At 38.6% G+C, this 21,542-nt stretch overlaps 1 protein-coding gene and 1 non-coding gene across 3 annotated transcripts in view; one reads left to right on the top strand and one right to left on the bottom strand.

Annotated features, from left to right (window-relative positions):
• Arih1 (ariadne RBR E3 ubiquitin protein ligase 1) overlaps positions 1-9,427 on the top strand; it is an 87,929-nt gene extending 78,502 nt beyond the window's left edge. For both annotated transcript variants that reach the window (XM_031345452.1, XM_031345453.1), the window contains 3 exons: positions 2,371-2,631; positions 4,770-4,882; positions 6,198-9,427. In XM_031345452.1, the coding sequence (XP_031201312.1) occupies positions 2,371-2,631; positions 4,770-4,882; positions 6,198-6,282 (459 nt within the window). In that variant the 3' untranslated portion in view covers positions 6,283-9,427. The remainder of the gene's footprint in view (positions 1-2,370; positions 2,632-4,769; positions 4,883-6,197) is intronic.
• A 6,135-nt stretch (positions 9,428-15,562) lies between these two features.
• Positions 15,563-15,669, bottom strand: LOC116074021. The gene has a single exon (XR_004112011.1). It is a non-coding gene; the product is annotated as a U6 spliceosomal RNA (small nuclear RNA).
• Between the last annotated feature and the right edge of the window lie 5,873 nt (positions 15,670-21,542).

Genomic DNA, 21,542 nt, shown 5'->3' with positions numbered 1-21,542 from the left:
TGGGGTGGGAACCAAATACTACCTGTAGTCTTTATCATTTACTCTGGGAAGTCATAGGCTTTAACAGAAGAATGTAACGTAACTGTTTCAAAAAGCTTTACCTATGAAAAGCAATTGGTATCTATATTTGGCTGGTAGGCCAGTTTGCCAGTTTGGGTTATTTTGGGAACTCTTTCAAATCTTGAATTTGTTTTTCATTCTAGATCCTGGCATTTTGTTATTTGTATTGAAAGTTTTCTCCTTTTATTTTTTTTAAGGGTTTTGTTTGTAGGGATGATGGTGGTGGTGGTGATTGAAGATGATGATGTTATTGTTGTTGTCATTATTATTATTATTATTATTATTATTATTATTATATGCCTCCATATATAGCCTTGTCTGATCTGGAGACTAGGCTAGCCTTGAACTCAGAGATCTACCTGCTTTCTCCTCCTGAGTGCTAGGATTAAAGGCATATACTATTACACCTAGCTTCATTGAGTTTTAATGAGAAATAGTTTGAGAATCATCAAGTATATTAAAGTTCTGTAGTACTCTGTGTGGTAATGTGATAAGTTGGGGTTTCTGTTAAATTTTGGGAATTTGACAAATTTGCAGGGCGGTGGTGGCACACGCCTTTAATCCCAGCACTTGGGAGGCAGAGGCAGGCGGATTTCTGAGTTCGAGGCCAGCCTAATCTACAGAGTGAGTTCCAGGACAGCCAGGGCAACACAGAGAAACCCTGTCTCGAAAAAACCAAAAAAAAAAAAAAAATACACTTTTTAAAATACCACTTAGTTGTGCAGTGGTATACATCTTTAATCCCAGTACTTGGGAATTGGGGCCAGGTAGATCTTGGAGACCAGCCTAGTCTACAGAGTGAGTTCCAGAACAGCCAAAGTTACACAGAGGGATCCCCCTTACCCCCAGAAAAAAATTAAAAAAAAAACAAAAACAAAAACAAAAACCCACTTAGTTGATTGTACTGCCTACTTTCAGTGACTTTGTCTGAGGAGCTATTGTGCTGTCCTTTTGCCTCAGGGTAGTTTTCTACTCTTTTTTTGCTGTGAGTACTAGATTTTCAGGAAATTTGTTCAGCTTGCACAAGTAACTTGGTTCAACTAACAGTAACACAGCTGCTTCTTGTTTTCTAACTCATTGCATTTTATCTGTCTTAGTCAGGATTTTACTGCTGTGAACAGACACCATGACCAAGGCTCTTACAGGGACAAGATTTAATTGGGGCTGGCTTACAGGTTCAGAGGTTCAGTCCATTATCATCAAGTTGGGAGCATGGAAGCATCCAGGCAGGCATGGTGCAGGAGGAGCTGAGGGTTCTCCATCTTGTTCTGAAGGCAAACAGAAGACTGGCTTCCAGGCATCTAGGACAAGAGTATTAAAGCCCACACCCACAGTGACACACCTACTCCAATAAGGCCACACCTCCTAATAGTGCCACTTCCTGGGATGATAATAAACCATCACATTGTGCCAAACTGCTGTCCTGTAGAATTTTTTTGTAATGCTAAAAATATTCTTTAGCACCATTGTTTAATTTGTTGGCCACTTGTGGCTCATGGCAGCTATATGGAAACTAGTAAGCATCATAGCAGTATAAAATAACAAAGGGAGGGATGGTGAGATGGCTCAGCATTTAAGAGCACCAACTGCTCTTCTGAAGGTCCTGAGTTCAAATTCCACCCACCACTTAGTGGCTCATAGCCACCCATAATGAGATCTGACACCCTCTTCTGGTGTGTCTGAAGACAGCTACAGTGTACTTATTTATAATAGTAAATAAATCTTTAAAAAAAAACAAAAAAAAAAAAAACAAAGGGAGCTAGAGGACTTTATAAGTCAAGATTCTATAGTATATGTATTTCTGTATAGGCTTAGCATGTTGACTCCCCGGATTGCCCATGTTGTTGGATATTACCAGCATTTGGTTCTTTCAGGCTGAGCGATACTCTATTGAATCCATTCATTTGTGAATGAACTCCTGATTTCATGTTTGTTTATTGCAAATAATAAAGAGAAGTACAGACATACTCAGCATAATTGCTTGCTTTTTTTTTTTTTTTTTTTTTTTTTTTTTTTACTGGATGCCCAAATTTGGCAATACTGATTCCTATGATGATTCTACTTTTAGTTTTTTGAGAACCTTCCATATATTTTCCATAGTGATTCTACTAATTTACCTTCCTACCAGCAGTGCCATACAAGATTTCCCTTCTCCGCATCATTGCCAACTTTTGGTACCTTTGCTCTTTCTGGTGATGAGCTGTTTTAACATAGGAGGTGCTGTATGATATTGTGCCTTAATTGAACACCAGCTTTTGTATACAGTATGTGTGTCATAACTATAGACTTTTGTTTTTCTTACTGGGTCAGCGATCTAGGGCAGCCCTGCAGAGGTACCTGTTCTACTGTAATCGCTATATGAACCACATGCAGAGTCTACGCTTCGAGCATAAGCTGTATGCTCAGGTGAAACAAAAGATGGAGGAGATGCAGCAGCACAACATGTCCTGGATCGAGGTGCAGTTCCTGAAGAAAGCAGTTGATGTCCTCTGCCAGTGTCGTGCCACACTCATGTACACTTATGTCTTCGCTTTCTACCTCAAAAAGAATAACCAGTCCATTATCTTTGAGGTAGGACAAATTCCTGGACATGGGGCAAGGCTACCTTTTTTCATAGAGGAAAGTTAAACCAAGTCCTTCTCAGAAAGATAAGAGAAACTTCTCTGTTATATTTAACTGCATGCAAGTTTATGTGGGTCAGCTAGCTAATTAACTATACTGGTTCTACAACCAGTCCTAAATTTTAATTTTGACTTTTATCATCATTCAGCTCTGAAGACTTAGAACAGATTATTTCTCCTTTTATTACTTTCTTTTCTACCTGGTAGTTTTTCTTTTTTTTTTTTTCTTTTTTTGAGACAGGAGTGTTTAGCTATGTAGACCAGGCTGCCCTCTGTCCTAGACTCCAAAGTACTGGGAATAAAGCCTTGTGCCACCACATCCAACTAATGCATCAATTTTAAAGCATCTTTATTTGAAAAACCTTTACTGCTAAAAGCCTCCTTTTCTAGCCATCATGTCAACTTTTACAAAGCTAATTGCCACATGTTAACTTTCAATATCAAGGCTAGTTTTGTGATTTTTGTAAACTTATGGTGTGTCAGGTGCTGAATAAGCAATTTATATGAATTGGGTCACTTAAGCCTTATGATATCTTAGAATGGTACAAACCCCACTCTGATCCAAAATAGAGAATCACTGGCTTTGGTGGATCATGACTAATCCCAGCATTCAGGAAGGAAAGAGAGACTCATCTTTGTGAATTCAAAGCTAGCTAGCCTGGTTCTGTGCCAGCCACAACTACATAGTAAGACCCTATCTCAAAAAACAAACAACAAAACAGCAACAAGAACAAAAAATAATCCATAGAATACTGATCTTGCATACAATGTGAAATAGATTTATTAGCTGACACTTGTTTTTGTTTTTTGATTTTTCGAGACAGGGTTTGTCTGTATAGCCCTGGCTGTCCTGGAACTCATTCTGTAGACCAGGCTGGTCTCGAACTCAGAAATCCACCTGCCTCTGCCTCCCAAGTGCTGGGATTGAAGGCGTGTGCAAGCACTGCCCGCTGACACTTGTTTTTAACCTCAATATTCCAGAGGCAGGTGGATCTCTATGGATTTGAGGCCAGCATGAGTTAAAACAGAAAGTTCTATGCCAGCCAGGATTAAACAGTAGATGTTGTCTTTTTTAAAATATGAGGCTGGAGAGATAGCTCAGCAGTTAGGAGCACTGACTGCTCTTCCAGAGGTCCTGAATTCAGTTCTCAGCAACCACATGGTGGGTCATAACCACCTGCAATGGGATCCAGTACCCTCTTCTGGTGTGTCTGAAGACAGAGACAGTGTACTCACACACATATAACAAATCTTTAAGGGAAGAAAAAGCTATGTATAATTAAGTTTAAAAACTCTTGTCTACAGCCAGATGTATGTATCAATAAAGTTGTTTTTTTTTTTCGTTTTTAATCAAAAAAGTTTTAATTTGTAGTTTTTTTTTTTTTTTTAAGATTTATTTATTATTATACATAAGTACACTGTACCTGTCTTCAGACACACCAGAAGAGGGCGTCAGGTCTCATTACAGGTGGTTGTGAGCCACCGTGTGGTTGGTTAGATTTGAACTCAGGACCTTTGGAAGAGCAGTCAGTGCTCTTACCTGCTGAGCCATCTGACCAGCCCTAATTTTTAGTTTTGTTTGTTTGTTTGTTTTTTAAAGATTCGTTTATTTATTATATGTAAGTACACTGTAGCTGTCTTCAGACGCACTAGAAGAGGGCATCAGATCTCATTACGGGTGGTTGTGAGCCACCATGAGCTTGCTGGAATTTGAACTCATGGACTTTCTGAAGAGCAGTCGGTGTTCTTCCCCACTGAGCCATCTCACCAGCCCCCTAATTTTTAGTGTTTTTTTTTTTTAATTTTTAGTTTTTTAAAAGAGCAGATCTCATATCTAGAAGATCCTAAGACTTTCAAACTGTGCTTAGTATATTCTTCCAGAGGTAATGGTTGAATCTTCTAACATTTTAAAAATTATTTTGGGATAGGAAAAAAAAATAGTTGTTACAGGTGAAAGCCACTAGTTAAGCTGCTTATCAGAATGACTATATCAGTGTTGAGAGTAAGTACAGAGTAAATTAGCTAAGATGGATTATATTTTAGCTTGATTTTGAAGCCAAAATTTACTTAATATTCTTTTTCTTTCAGAATAATCAAGCAGATCTAGAAAATGCCACAGAGGTGCTTTCGGGCTACCTTGAACGAGATATTTCCCAAGATTCTCTGCAAGATATAAAGCAGAAAGTCCAAGATAAGTACAGGTGAGATCTTAAAATCTAATGTACAAAATTTTCTGCCAGTAGTGAGGTTCTTTATGGTTGATATAGCTACTATGTCCCCCAGATTCCCTCTGTCTATTGTGCAAGAAATTTCGGATGCTATACTGATAATAGGAGGAATCTAGCTATTTATTCTAAATGGCTTACTGTACCTTGGTTGAAATCTCTACACTGTAGGGAAGAAAGTTTTTAAAAAATAAGTAGCATGAGGGAGTGGATATCGGGGGTTGGTTCTTGAGAGTTTTTTGATAGCTTCTATCTTAGTAGAAACTTAACTGAGCTTGGAGGTAAACAGGGCTTCAATTTTTGATAAGTTAAAAGTATAAAACCATGTTTGATTTCTCAACAAAAGCTTTCTCCCAAAATGTTTTCCTCACATGCTGATATCTCTTTTTTTAATGATTTATTTTTTAATTTATGTGTATGCATGTATATCTGTGTGAGTATGTGCATTGTTTGGATATCCACAAAGCCCAGGAGAGGGACATTCCGGGGAGTTGTGAGCCACTTGGTGTAGGTGCTGGGAACTGAACTTGGATCCTCTGGAAAAACAAGGAATGTTCTAAACTTTGGAGGCATCTCTCTACCTCCTGGTATCTTTTGTTTTGTTTGGGTTTCTTTTTATGGTTGTTTTTTGAGACTGGGTTTCTCTGTGTAGCCTTGGCTATCCTCTATAGACCAGGCTGTCCTTGAATTCACAGAAATTCACCTGCCTCTGTTTCCCAAGTGCTGAGATTAAAGGCATGTGCTGCAACCGCCTGGCCCCAGGTATGACAGTAGTAAGGCAGCTGGGAAGTTGGAAGGCCTAGAGATTTAATCCCAGTGTCTTCACATCCTTTGGCTAATTTTAATTGTTACATTTTATTTATAATGCTTGTACAGTTAAACAACACTTTATTTTTATAGATAGGATAATTTATACAACTATGGGTCTGAATCATTGTTTTAAAGGCACATTAGAACTTCTAACACTTGAAGACTCTATGACATTGGGAATCTGAGTCAAAAAAAAAAAAATCTTAGGAAGGATAGATCATTGGTAGAGTATTTGTCTAGCATGTACACGGTCCTGGGTTTGGTTTCCATTCAGCAGCCAAAGAATGCAAAAAAGAGTCCTTAGAACAGATAGTAGAGGCAGTTTGATAAGCCTGTGCATCTAAGTCTGAAAATAATTATAGCAATTAGCAGGTGCTTTCTTCAAAGCCTGAACAAACTCTAGGAGTAGTCCTTTTTAAAAATAAATGCCTCTTTCCTTTTCAGAGGCTGACAAGTTTTTTTTTTTTCTCTTTGATTACAGATACTGTGAGAGTCGACGAAGGGTTTTGTTACAGCATGTGCATGAAGGCTATGAAAAAGATCTGTGGGAGTACATTGAGGACTGAGACTGGCCCTGCATAAAATGAACTCTGAAAACTTTACCATCTAGAGTGCTCATGCAATTAAAACAAACACAAACAAGGAGGCACTAAGCCTGTTCTGACACCGCTGGTCTGTAGTACCAGAATTCTGTTTTGTTAACGGAAAGTTTAAGTAAATTATATTGTAATAAAAAAGGTAGATAAACCATTGTACAACAGTATTCTAGGCCGCCAACAAAGTGTGACAGACACACAAAAGCCCTCCAACTTTAACTTGTAACGTAGCTTCATTCTCAAAGCTGACTTCCTTTTTCTTTTTCCTGAGTGTAGTACAGTTAAAATTTCAAGTAGCTCCTTGACACTGCTTTTCATGTCCAAACCAGCCATTTTGTTGTACTTTGGTAAAGACCTCTTCCCCTTCCTCCCCTGCACATACACACCTCCACAGAGTTGGATTCACTTTCTCTCATACCCTAAGGTCATGAGTGAATAATGATTATTAGCTACTTGTAAAGGAAATTCTTGGGAGGGAGAAGGGAGCAGGCAGCAAGAGGATTAAACAAACAAAAAAACACAAAAACTTTGTATATGACTTAAAACAAGAGGACAACACAGTATTTTTCAAAATTGTATATAGCGCATATGCATGGATAAAGCAAGCGTGGCACGTGTTTGCATAATGTTTAATTACAAAAATATTTATTCTTTAAAAAGCTTCAAGATTATGTCTATTTGCTGTGCATTTTCTTTCAGTTGGCTTTATCTTTCTAGGGTTGGGATAAAGGTGTTTGTTAAGTCCCTCTGCAAGACCTAACTAGAGTGCTTTCCCCTTCCTGAGGTCAGTTTGCCCTTTGTGGTTTGGTTGTATCTTTTGCGGGCCATGGGCCTCATGCCTAGAATTCTCAGCTTCTGGATCTAGATCCAGTTAGTGAAGTTCTAAGCAAATGCCTCGGCCTGTTAAAGGGTTTAGTTGCTTCAGTTCATGAATGATCCTATCCCAACCTACTCCTCTGTGGCCTTGATGCCCCATTTCAGCCTGTGTGCCCACGCCGTGCACACGGCCAGAGGGTTTCTAGGCTCCCTATTACATCTGGAGGAGACATTTCAAAATTTCTTTTCCTGTTTTAGTTTTCCTGAATTGCTGCTTTGAGCCTTTTAAATTTTCAGTTATGGCTCGTCTCTCATCCCTTCTTTATGTTAGGGTGTTGAATACAATGTTTTCACTTAAATATAAGTAAATAGCCATTCACTTAGTCTGAGATTGTGAATTAAAATGGTGGATACTGAAATTACTTGTGTGTGTTGCGGTGGGTTCAGTTTGAAGGCAAACACCACTAGAACATGATACTCCCATCCAGTACATTTGAGTAGGAATCACTGAGTTTGCTTCTTTTCTATTGTCAGCATATAGGAGAATAATGCATTTTAGCTGTGATGTCCATTTTTATGAAATTTCTACTAAAAGCTATGTTAAAAGTAAAGGATGGTGGTGGTTTTATTAACTATATACTTGTTTAGGCCATTCTGCCTGTGGTATTTTTCAACAGGTCAGCATCCCTAAGACTGTCAGTTTTATATAAGAGTGCAGAGTGAACTAGGCAACTAGATCAAGAGGTAAAACTATTAAATGCCAGTTCTGGCTGATGACCTCTTCGTCTTCCTTTAACTGTCTTGTGCCTAGGGAGTGTTTACCATTTGTGAGGCAGCTGTGTCTGTTCTTGCATTGTACATCTTATTACTCCATTGGGAAGTAGGTTAACTTTCCTCTGGCTTTTTGCCTAAGTTAGGCTTTGCTGAATCACCCTACTTTTCCTTTTAGAAAGGTTGTTACATGAGATGTACTTGCAATTGTTCTTTTCCCATCAAAAATCAGTGAATGTTTGCTGAGTATATTATGCTGCTTCCTTAAACCACTTGTCGCTTTAGGATCAACTTGTATCTTTTTTCTTCCCTTTCCTTGTCACCTCAGGTGGCATATCTGAAGTGTCTGCTTTTCTCTATGCCCTATCATTCTCCCATTATCCATTTGACTTTATTTTAAATAATTGCATCAATCTTAAGACCTTTATCAAAACCAAGGAGATTTCAAAGAAAGTTCAAGTAAGTTCCTTTTCCTGGTGACTTTGAAAAGCAACCAGAATTGTCACAGTTAGATATATGTGGTCCTTAAAATGCTTTGTGTGTGTGGTGTTTAAAAAGAGTTAACTTCACAGTATCTAGGTCTGAGTGTCATAAGTTCTCTTCCCACCCTGCCCTGCAACAAGCATCCAGAAAGAGTGTGCATCTCATAGTCTCAGTCTGCCACCATGGAGGGATAGTGTAGTCCTACATGGAACCTGAGGATATTGCACTCATAATTTGTGTGGATCAAGGTGAACTGGCCCTTCTGCTACATCCAAGTTTTTAACAACCGTCTCCATATCTGACAGCATTTCCAGAATTTACCTGCTTTTGTCAGTAGCTTCAGTGCTCCCAGCTGGGACAGGCAAGCCATATTGTTAACAGCTTCCCTATTTGACCTACCTAAGTCTCTCAGAGGGCTCTACTTAAACATCAGGGTCTCCCTGTGTTGTTGAGATCAGTTACATTGTCAGTGCATGCTTCATTTGAGCAATTCATTGAGCAACAGGTGAATTTTCAATGATTTACAATAAAATTTTGATCCAAAAGCTCAGGAGACATACCATAGTGGTAAATGGAGTAGCATATAACATTACCAGACTCTAAATTCTTTGTAATTTGCTGCAACCCAGATTGTATATGTTTTATGTGTGTTCAAATAAATATATTAAAGACACACGTGTATACATACACACAAATAGATCCAAGACTGACTTGATTTGAAATGGTTGAATCTGCAGTGTAATGTGTGGTTCACCTGTAAGTAGGACTTGAAATTTAGAACAAGAAGAGTAAAGGTTTAAATGTAACAAATTCTTTTAGCTACGTCCGGTATAGAGCACTTGGGGGATGGGATGGGGTGGGTTGGTGAGACAATCAGATCGATAAATTGATTAAATGCTCCTAACCCTGTAATTTTGTGCATAGAGCACCTTGTGCTGTGGAAATAACTGTTCTTAGATTTTCATTGTAACTGGACTGTTCAGGTTGCCCAGAGGGAAAGAACATTCCTAATTCTAATAAAATAAACTTTTATTTTGTTATTCCATTAGTTACTTATGTTTATTTTTATAGTTGAAAACAGATAACTTAGGTGGGTAACTGCCACCTGTATAATGTGCCTTATTCACTGTTCCTATTTAATATAAACTGTCAAGATTTGGTTCAGGTTCTATGTAGGGAACTGTGAATGAGACCATCCCCAACATTTAATTTGTCTAATTGAGACTTTCAGAAGTATTACTGAAAGCTTTCTGGTTTCTGTATCTTGAACATTGACTTTAAATTGTTATTTGTGTTGTAGTAATGATACACATTTAGATGCTCAGTACATCCTGAGATGTCAGTTTTTTAAAGATGAGATATTTAAAACTTTCTCAGCCTCAAAAGGAATAAACTTACACATAAAAGCTGATAGTCCCTATTTATGGATATTAACATGGCACTATCAAACCATACTTGAGTTTTATCACATCTGTACTCCAGTTTGCCACTTTCTAAAAAAAGTGGAGTAAAGATTGCTGTTTGACAGAATAGGAAAATAATAATAAGATTTACTAACTTGCCTAAAGTTTCACAATTTCTTCTATCTGGGACTAGAGTGATATCCAACTACCTCTGTACAGTTTTCTTATTCTGGTCCTAGAATAGTGTAGCATCCAGAACGAGAAGTGGCTTTTTCCATACTTTTGACAACAGTAATGCCTAGCAGTGCTCCTTTGAGAGGGTTGCTGCTTCATCCACAATTGTCCAAGAAACCAGTCTTGAGTAGAAAACAGCCCTTCCCTACTTGCAGGTTGGGTAGCCAATCCCCATGTTCACATTGGAGGTCATAGTCCCCAATGGCAGCCAGACCACAAGTTACACTTGAAAATAAATAGTTTAGTGTAATTTGATAGGGTATTTACAGTTGACCTTGTCACCATCCAGTGTAGAGAATTTGGACAGTCTACTGGGACTTGTTACAGGATCTCTTTTTATAGATGATAGCTGAAAATGCACAGAGCAGCTGCTAATCTTTCGAGTTCTTCTAAAGACAAGTTCTCAATATAGCCCAGGTTGGTCTAGGATTTATGTAGCCAAGGATGGCCTTGAACTTCTGATCTTCCTGCTTCTACCTCTTAAGTGCTAGGATGACAGGCATGTGCTCCTAAGCCCAGCTTATCATATAACCGTTTGATATCAGCATTTTATCCCTGCAACTGGAGAGTGTAGTAGGAATCTTTGGGGGGGGTTGGGGGGGTTGGGGAGGTGGTGGTGTTATTTTTAAAACAAATATCATCAGCACTGTAGCCCAGGCTGACCTCCAGTTTAGAGCTTTCCTCCTGCCTCTCTGCCTCCTACTTACTGGGATTACAGGTGTGCACCTATCATCTTTGGAGTTGGGGTTTTTCTTTGTTGTTGTTTGTTTTCCTAAAGATAAACAACAATGGGAAAGCTGTGGCTACTTCATAAATGAAAACTGTGCACTCTTAAGTTTTTTTTCCATATATCTTTGGGGAAGTTGGTACATATTTTAAAGAATGTACATCTGTTAGTTTTTCAAATTGAATTAGCCAACCTAGAAGCTCTCAATTGGAAGTCAATGTGACTAAGAATAAAGACAACTTTAGGAGTTTCTTGGTGTATTTGTGTCAGTTCTTCCCTCCCACCCCCCCATCTCCCAGTTGCTAGTACTGATCGTTCTGTAGGGGAAGTGATCCTGCTTTCTTCAGAAAAAACATTTTTCAATTGACAATGATTGGGGCCGTTTAAGGTGGTTTTCACTGTAGTTGCCAGTTTACAAACAAGTCACTTTGGCACCTAGCATCTCTAAAAATGAATCCATGTGGGATCCAGAGATATCAAACTCAAATGCATATACAAGTTAGATAAATAGGGATAGATTGCTATTAGCTGGATTCTAAGAAAATACTATCAAATCACTAAAATGTTAAACTTTCATAATGTGTCCATACTTGTCTGATTTGACATATTCTATTAAACTATTTTTAAAAAAAGAATATTGTGGGGTCAAAGAAAGTGGGTAAAAAAAAGCCTAGTTGCAATCATATTTAACCTAGGTCTTTTGTTTGCTAATTATTTTCCTATTGTTGTGACAAAACAAAATGACCAAGGCAATGAAAGTATTTAATTGGGCTTACAGTTTCAGATGGTTAGAGTCTGAGAAGTCATATCTTGATCCTTAAGTAGAAAGCAGAGCTCACTGGGAATGATGGCATGAGAGTTTTAAAACCACAGAGCCTGCCTCCACTGACAAACTACAGCAAAGCCACACTTCCTAGCCCTTCCCAAAGAGTTTTACCAACTGGGAACCAAATATTTCAATATGAGCTGATTATGTGAGCTCTAAATCATCACAGACTACACTCCTACCCCATCCCACCCCCACAAATGGTAGAATTGAGTTTCTTCTATACAGTGTTGGGCAATGGAGGTTCGGCAGTCAACAAAAGGGGTCTGTCAATTTGTGTGAAGCTTTAACTAAGGCTTTCCATCCAAATGGGTGGTCCTATTACCCAGCCAGCTACCACATTTGACCTCTTAACACTATTCAAGTAGTCTTACCAAAAGTATCTGCTGGGTTTTAACGACCCTTCCCCCTGCACCCCTCATCCCCAATCTATTATCTGTCATCTATTGGTTCTTTGAGACATGGGTTCTCTGTGTAAGAGCTCTGGCTGTCCTGGAACTCACTCTATAGACCAGGTTTGCCTCGAATTTAAGAGACCCACCTGCCTCTGCCTCCTGAGTGCTAGGAATAAAGGCATGCTCCACCACTATCCATGGCCAATTCTTTTAACTCTTCTCTATTCAAAACAATTTGCTTTTATTAAAAACTAAGCAATTTTTCATGTTTATGAGTCCTCCTAATTTAGTGAGTTAAGAATTCTAGGGCCTTCTATTTCTAGACCCTTCAAAGATGGCTAATCCTGACATGATGACATTGGCTTTATATGCATAAAGTAACATTTCCTGGGGATAGCTATTGTGCCTTAAGTACCTGTAAAGCTTTCTTCACTGACTGCACCTGTGTGAAAGTTGGGTCATTAGCTTTGCAAGATACCTTCAGTCTTCCAAAGACATCAAGTAGCTAAGGTTTTCTGTATGCAAAATAAAACTGCCATACAAGCCTTTCACATGAATAGCTATTTGAATCTTATGCCCTCAGGAACTAGCTCTTCTCAAACAGTTGGTTTAGACTGCAATTCAGAAATTTAGGTCCTAAAATTTTTAGAGACCCTATCAAAAAAGGAATATCTTAGCTTGCTCTTTCAGGGAGAACTCTGCTACTCCTGTAGGTATTCTTTCCTTTGGGTGTAGTATAAAATGATCTGCACTTGCTTACTTGGCAACAGACATTCTAATGGGATGCTATAAAGTTGTTAACTCCACTCACAAGTCATTTATAACTTAATTGCTGATATTTCTGGTATAGATGAAGATGTTTGCTTATTAATAAATTTCTATCACATATTCTGGCTTGTGGTTCATTTCTACTTGTAGAGGACAAAGCCTAGATCTAATAGGGAAGTATGACCTGAATATTCACCTGATTGGAAAAGATGTGCTTTAAATTTTTTAATTATTGTGAAACATGATCTTACTATAATTATATATAGAACCAGCTAGGCCTTCAAATTGCAGTCCTCTAGGTGCTGGGATTGTAGGTTTGTGCCTCTATGCCCTATCTAGGGAATGATTTGGAAAGTCAAGACCATAAACCCCAGAGAAGTGTAGTAATAGTGTTCCTTTATGCCTTCTCCCTCCCAGAATTTTGTTTTGAATAGCTTGCAAGAAAGTCAACAAAGAATTATAGTTTAAAAGAACCCCATGATAGATTGTAAAAATTAAATGTATACAATCAGTACCTTCCAGTGAGCAAGTGTTAGCACATTAACTCATGGGCTCATGGCTGCTTCCATGGCATTGCTTCCCAGATTCCAAACACTGTTTCTTTCAAGGACATGTGAGTGTATTTTCTCTATGATAAATTTCATAATCTATGGCCTCCTCTGAACAGATTCGAGCCCACAAATCACACTAAAGAAAACAATTGGGAACACAGACTCATGCATGGAGTAGCAGTTTCATATTTACAATGTATTTATCAGATATAGAGATTTCTCTTTGGTAAATTTTACACATCTCAGGTTTAGTGGGATATTTTAAGAACCGTGTACACTTATGTAATAACTCCCCCCAAAAAGATGTAAGAGAGTACTATTAAGCTCCATTGTTTTAAAAGACATCTTTGAGGCCCCTTTCCAGTGTTCACTTGCTAGTTGTTAATCACTGAAGAGCAGTTTGCTCACTTCTAAATTTTATATAAATGTGCCATATGTACTCTTGAATGGTTTAATTTATAATGCTTTAAAGACTCTCCATATTATGTGTTAGATCATTCTGTATTGCTGAATAGTTGTGCATTTAGTATATATACCAGTTTATCCAGTTTCCTACCATTAACTTTAATGTTTCTCATTTGAGGCAATATGAGTTTTGTTTTTTTGTTTTGTTTTGTTTTTAATTATGTGTATGGATGTTTTGCCTGAAAATAGGTCTGTGTTTTTAGAAGGCACTGAATCCTAGAAGTTTATCATTTAGGAAGAACTAATATTTTATTAGGGATGAGTTAGTCTCTCTCCATGAACATGGTATATATCTTGACAATTATATTTTTTATTTTTTCTTGTGTTTTTTTTAAGATTTATTTATTAATTTTACATAAGTACACTGTAGCTATCTTCAGACACCCTAGAAGAGGGCATCAGATCTCATTGTGGATGGTTGTGAGCCATAATGTGGTTGCTGGGATTTAAACTCACTACCTTCACTCTTAACCACTGAGCCATTTCTCCTTTCCTTGTGTTTTGAGATGGAGTCTCATGTAGGCCATATTGGCTTTGAACTTCCTATGTCTAACTTGGGATGATTCTGAATGCTTCCCAAATAGTGGGGTTGCAGGCATGTGCTCCCATGCTTGGCTGTTTAGGTTTTCTTAAATTTTTTTTTCCTTAGTAGTACTTTTTGTAGTTCTCCATAGACTTCCCCCCTCCTCGGATATTTGATATTATACATACATACATTATGTATATATTTCCCTTTATTTTTTTGAGACAGGGTCTCCTGCCTGTAGCATAAGTTGTCCTTGAACTCTCAGATCTTCATGCCTCAGCTACTTGGGTACTGATGTTCATAGATGCGATGAACATGTCAGGCTGATAATTGATTTTTTTTTTTAGTTTTTTTTTTTTTTTTTTTTTTTTTTTTTTTTTTTTGGTTTTTCGAGACAGGGTTTCCCTCTATAGTCCTGGCTGTCCTGGAGCTCACTCTGTAGACCAGGCTGGCCTCGCACTCAGAAATCCTCCTGCCCCTGCCTCCCAAGCACTGGGATTAAAGGCGTGTGCCACCACTGCATGGCTAGTATTAACTTTTAAGTTCCATTTCTATTTTTGCTGTTATAAAAATAAAATTGATCTTACTTAGCTTACGTATTGATTGTAAAGCTAAATCATCTATTCTAGAAATAGCTCTGTGGATTCCATATATACAAAAGCATGTCTGCAAATGATTTTACTTTTTTTTCGCTTTTTAATATTTTTTATGTATGAGGGGTACATATCTGCCACAGCATACGTGTGGAGGAAGAGGACAAAGTGTTGGTCTTCCACTTAGCGGAGGTTGTCTCTGTTGCTTCTGATGCTGCTTGGCTTATGCCAGATTAGCTAACCCACAACTTGTGGTTTTTTACCTAGGAATCAAATTTAGTTGTCAGGTTTGTGTAGCTTCTGGTTTTATCTTCTGGACAAGCTCCATGTCCCCCCAACCCCCTTTTGGATTATGAATTTGTTCTGGCTTTTTTCTTACGACAGAATTACTACAATGCTAGAAAATGTAACAATGGCATTCTGATTCTGTTTTTAGAAACATAGGTAAGCCAGGCAGTGGTGGTTGGAGCCTTTAATCCCAGCACTTGGGAGGCAGAGGCAGACAGATTTCTGAGTTCAAGGCCAGCCTGGTCTACAGAGTGAGTTCCAGGACAGCCAGGGCTACACAGAGAAACCCTGTCCCAAAAAAAAAAAAAACCAAAAAACCAAAAAACAAAACAAAACAAAAAAGGTAAAGATTTTATTGTTTTTCTATTAAATGCGATATGTAGGGGTGAATTTTAAAAAAAAAAAAAAACATGGAATGCTTCATGAATTTGCGTGTAATCCTTGTGCAGGGGCCATGCTAATTTTCTCTGTATCCTTCCAATTTTAGTATATGTGTTGCCGACGGGAGCAGAAAATTTTTTTTATTTACCTTCCAAACGTGGAAGTTTATTCCTGTTTTACTGAATGTTTTGTTTTTTTGGGTTGTTGGGTTTTTTGGAAGCATTGCTAAGTTTTATCAGATGCCTTTTCTGGTTCTATCAGAAATGTCAGTTTCTCAATGTGAAGGTTTAACAGACTGTATCATGGGCTAAACTCAGCTCAAGGAATTTTGTACATCAAACCTCTGACCTGTTTTTAAAAGGCCAGGCTGCTGGCTCTACTGTGCAGCCTGCCTACTTGTTGGCAAGTGTAAAGCATTTTGTTTAAAGGGGAGGGGTAAGATGGCTCAGCAGGTGAAGGTGCTGCTGTTGATTGATGGCCTGAGTTCCAGCCCCTAGTCCCACAGGGTCAAAAAGAACCAACTTCTGCAGGCTGCCCCCTCACACACACCCACACACAATGCACATGCTTTTCCTAATGAGTTAAAAGGAATTTTAAAAAGTGGAAAGGGAGAGAAGGAAAAGACAGGAATGTGTGCTGTAAAGCTTAAAGTACGTATTTCCTCTCCTCCTGTAATGTCCAACTGAACTGTCTATAATATACATTGTATAGGAATATACATTGAGCTTGAAAATATGGTAGTTAATTGGTTATTGACCACTTAGATATGACTAGTATAAATGGAGTTTTACTTTCAATAAATTTAAATTTAAATAGCCTATTATGTTCTATATGACTGTATAGAAGTAAAAAAATATATATATGACATATTGTACCTTGTAATTTTATGCTTTGTTTTTTTTATATATTTACAAAATTGAGAGTACACACTATTATTCATATTTGCCAGTAAATCTAAGGTATCTGAATGCCAAGGGTTGAAACAACGAGGCAAGTGCTCTATCACTCTGACTTTTCATTAGTTGAAAAAGTATTTTTCTTTTTTTGTGTGTGATAGTTATAAACTTTGAATATAGAATTGTTAAATTCTATTTGGGACAGTCTTATGTAGTCTAAGGCCTTGCTCTGTAGCTGAGGATGACCATAAACCTCTGATCCTCCTGTCTCTGCTTCCTAAATGAGTATGGCTGGTGTACAGAATTCTAATTCCTTTTATTCTTTCAGAGCTTTAAATAAGGTATTTAATTATACTCAGCTCTTTGGTGTTTTGATCATTTCAAGTTTGTGTTTGTTTGTTTGTTAGACAAAATTTCTCTGTATAGCCCTGGCTCCTAGAACTTACTCTGAGGACCATGCTGGGCTAGAACTCAGAGATCCCCTTGCCTCTGCCTCCTGAGTGCTGGGATTAAAGGCGTGTGCCCAAACCACCTGGCTCATTTCAAGTTTTTCTGCTTGTCATGCCCCTCCTCTCATGGCTGCAGTGTTGGTTTAATTTTTAGGAAGTTGCCTGTGATACGCCCAGGTAAGTTTTCTTTTTCAAAAACTTTTTGTTAATTTTAAATGTGTATGTGTGTGCCTGCATATGGGTGTGTGCACATGATTGCAGGTGCTAGAGGAAGCCAGAGGTATCAAATCCCTTGAGATGTAGTTACAGGTGGTTGTAAAACTGCCTGACATGGTGGTTGTGAACTGAACCCAACCAGAGCCTCTGGAAGAGAGGAACCAACTGTTTGTTTGTTTGTTTTGTTTTTTGAGACAGGGTTTCTCTGTCTGTCCTAACTCACTCTGTAGACCAGGCTGGCTTCGAACTCAGAAATCCTCCTGCCTCTGCCTCCCAAGTGCTGGGATCAAAGGTGTGCACCACCACTACCCTGCATAAGAAACAACTCTTTAACTGCTGAGCCATCTCTCTAGCCCATTTTTGTTTGTGTAGAAATTGCTGCGCTTGCGCCAGGCAGTGAGTGAGTTCCAGGATAGCCAGAACCCTGTCTCAAAAACCCTGTCTCAAAAAAAGAAAAGAAAAGAAATTGCTGCACTTTTCAGATCAGTGTTGATGTCTGTCTTTCATTAAACTTGGATAATTCACGTATTTCTCATGTTCATACTCTGTCTCCTGAGATGAGTGCTGTATATAGATGGTTCTATTATCCTCTAGGTGCCGGGTTGCTCCTCTACCTCTTGTTTCCAATGTGCATACTTTTCATTTAGCTGCTTTTAAGTTGTCTGGCTATTAAAATTACCCAATGTGCTCTTCATTTCTTGTTGGTTTTGTGTCTAGCCTTCCATTATGCTTATGTAGTAACCACTTACGCCAATGTGTCTCATGTCTTTGGGCAATTGTTTTATATTTATGTACTTTGTGTTCTGAGTGTTTTGCTTGTATTTATGTTCTTGCACACATGTGCCTGGTGCTTGTGGTAGTCAGAAGACCATCACCTAAACCTGCCATTATGGTTTGTGGTGCTGGGAGACAACTCCAGATCCTCTGCAAGAACATGTGCTCTTAATCAATAAGCCATCTTTCCACTGTCTTTTTGTTTTTAAAGTATTGATTGTCTTCATGTAGATAAAGGGCTGTTTATATGTTCACCATAGAAGCCAGAAGGGGTACCATGTAACTAGAGTTACAAGCACTAGAAACTGCATGCCTGATGTGGATGCTGGGAACTGAACTCCTCTGCAAGGGACACAAGTGCTCTTAACTGACAAGCCACCACTCCAGAGACAGTAATTTTTTTTAAATCCACAAATCAAAGCATACCATATATTCCTCATCTTTTTCATATGTAACCTCTACCTACTTTTTTCTTTTATATCTTCAAGAATTCTTACAAGCTGGATTTTACAAGTAATTTTTACATCTTAGTAGCATCTTACCTTGATTCATTTAAATTGTCTTTGGTGATGGATATTTGGATATGTATGTCTAGTATCCTTTTTTCTCACGAGCAGAGCAGCATTTATCTATACTTTTTGCATACATTCCCTACTGATTACTGCTATTTGTACTGTCATGAATGGGAAATATTGCATGAAGAATTTTGAAAAATATGAATGCTTAGTGTTCTTTTTAAAGTAGGCATTTCCTCCAATGCTGACTGCATTTTTGGAGTGAATGGTGTGGTCTTGGGTACTAGGGCTGGGTACTTTTTGTTGCTGGTTTTGATTTTTTGAGACAGGTTCTCTGTGTATTCCTGGTTGTTCTGTAACTTGCTCTATGGACAGGCTGGCCTTGAACTCTCAGAGATTCACCTGCTTCTACCTCACTAGCAGTAGGATGTACACTTGATCTCAGCCAAAAGGCCATGCTGCCACTTCTAAAGAGCCCCAATATGCTGAAGTCTCCCAGTAGATGGCCCTGGAGAGATGGCTCACCAGTTAGAGCATTGACTGCTCTTCCAGAGCACCCACATGACAACTCACAACTGTCTGTACTTCCAAGATCTTATACCCTCACCCAGACATGTGGTGGCCCACACCTTCTTTAATCCCAGCACTTGGGAGGCAAAGGTGGGTGGATCTCTGTGAGTTTGAAGCCAGTCTGATCTGCAGTGTGAGTTCAGGATAGCCAGGGCTGGTTAGTTACACTGAAACTCTGTCTTTGGAGTTGGGATTGGGGGCTAGGAGTCCAGAAATTAAAATACTAAAAATGGAAAAATGTCCTCTGACCTCTAGACATGTGCCATGGTATAGGGACCCCTTCTCATAATAAATGTAAATTTTAAAACAGAATAAAGGATTCTACATATTAAAAATATTATCTTCACATGACCCCTTCCAAGGAAGTTTTATATATTGGGAAATAGGAGCATGAACTATGTACTAACATCATCCTTAAGGCTCTCATGTTCAAAACAGGCTGAACAATTCAGCTAATTTGTTTTTAAACGTAGAAACCTGGCAGTTTTCCTTTGACACGAATTTCCCTTTCCCTCCTTCACCAGCATCAGTTTGTATGATCATAGATGTACTCTGCTTCCTATACTTGTCTGTCTCTGCCTCTGGGAGATTAAAGTCTTGCTATATAGAACAGACTGGCCTATTTCAAGGGTTACCCTGCTTCTGCCTCCTGAATGCTTAGATTACACACAAGTGGCCTTGTGATCAGTCTGTTTTGGAGATAAGGTCTTTCCACATACCAAGCCTAACCTGTAACTCACATGTAGCCCAAGGTAGCCCCCCATTCCTGGAAGCCCTCCTGCTTTCAGCCTCCTGAGTGCTAGGATTGCAGGTATGAGCCACTGTGCTATGAGACTTCTTTCTGCTCTTCTAGTTCTGTCCATCCATCCACCCACCCATATCTCTCCAGAAACAGGATTTCATCTGTCTGTCTGTCTATCGACTGGATTTCATGAAGTCGGGCAGGCTAACCTGGAACTCACGATGTTACTAAGGCTGTTAATGGATATGTGATCTTTCTGCAGCCTCTCAAAAGCTAGGTGTGTGCCTCCACCTACCTGGTTTTCCATTTCTTGTGCCATCTCTCTTTTCTAAGAAAGTAGTCTCTCTTAGATTATCAATTCTTGGCATCCACTTTATTTTATTTTACTTATGTTTTGAAACAAGGTCTTGTTACATAGTCCTAACTGTCCTTCCTGGAACTTTTAGTATAGATCAGGCTGGTCTCAGACTCTCAGAGATCCATTTGCCTCTGCCTTCCAAAGAACTTGGATTAAAGGTGTGCTACCATACCCTAATTCTTGGCATTTGTAATTCATCCTATACTCAGTAGTTAACAAGAACTCTTTAGCTGTTCATTCCTTGCTCATAACTCTCTAGTGCCCTCCCACTGCTCTTCAAAGTAGACTCATATAGCCTTGGGAGGCCCACACCACCTCAGGGTCTTGGTACAGTTTCTTGCCTTAGAATTCTTCCCTAGTCAGCATGCTTCCTCAGCCTGTCTCCTCCAGCTAATAATGCCTTAGTTTTTAGATGTAATTTAAAATATCTCTTACTTAGAAAACGCTTTCCATGATAGTCTAGGTTGAAGCCCCTGGTTTCTTTATCTTGATGCTTATTTTACATTTCTCCTTCTTAGCAGTTACCACAATCTTGATGCTGTGTAGTATGTTTCATTAATTTATTACTGGCATAGAAAGTATGTCCATATAGAGTAAAATTAAAGTTCTAAACAGTCTACCTCTATTCTTTGTGTCCCTGCTATGCAGTTCTCTTCCTTATAGATAGCCACTTTTAGTATTTGAATATCCTCTTAGAAATATTTTCTAATAAAGAATTGTATACATAATCTTAGTTTTCCTTTCTTATTAACATAGACATTATATGCATTTCTTGCACATTGTCATTTTCTGATAATAGTATACCTTGGCAATTCTCTTAACATGTAAATAGTTGTCTCTTTTCAGATGCCACACAATATGAACTTATCATTTATTTGGTTTCTGTTGGGTATTTAGGTTGTTTTTCGGGTGTTGGTTTATTCCAAACAATGACATATCGGATACCTCTGTATGTAAAGCCATGTCTTACATCTATATGTATAGAATAAATTCCTATAATTGAAACAGTTGGGTTAAGGTTATGTGTATTTTTAATTTCGGTAGTTGTTCTACGCTGCTCTTACTGGAAGCTTGACCAATTTGTTTCCACTGGTGATGAAAGCATATTTTCCTCACAAATGTCAGTGAAAAATTTTGTTGCCAATGTAAGACGTAGACCAAATCTCTTGGAAACATCAGTTTGCATTATTTCTCTTTTTGGCAGTTTTATTTTCTTATGCTTAGGAGCTACCTGTATTTATTAAGTGACTGTTTCTTTATACACTTCGTTATCTAATATCTAACTGACACGCTATACGTTAAATTCGTCCAGCCCGGTGCGGAGCTATTTAAGCTCCGGCTGCGAGTCCCCTCACCCGTCCCTTCCGAGCTAAGCTGTCCATCTGTGGCTGAGACTCCTGGAACTTACCGACCTCACAGTCGCTGCCTTCCACTCGCAACCTAACTCTTTACTGGCTCAGGTTCCTCCTGCTTTCCCTGGCTA

The sequence above is a fragment of the Mastomys coucha genome, unplaced genomic scaffold (assembly GCF_008632895.1).
Source record: "Mastomys coucha isolate ucsf_1 unplaced genomic scaffold, UCSF_Mcou_1 pScaffold23, whole genome shotgun sequence".
NCBI lineage: Eukaryota > Metazoa > Chordata > Mammalia > Rodentia > Muridae > Mastomys > Mastomys coucha.
This window is presented reverse-complemented; position numbering and strand designations above follow the sequence as displayed.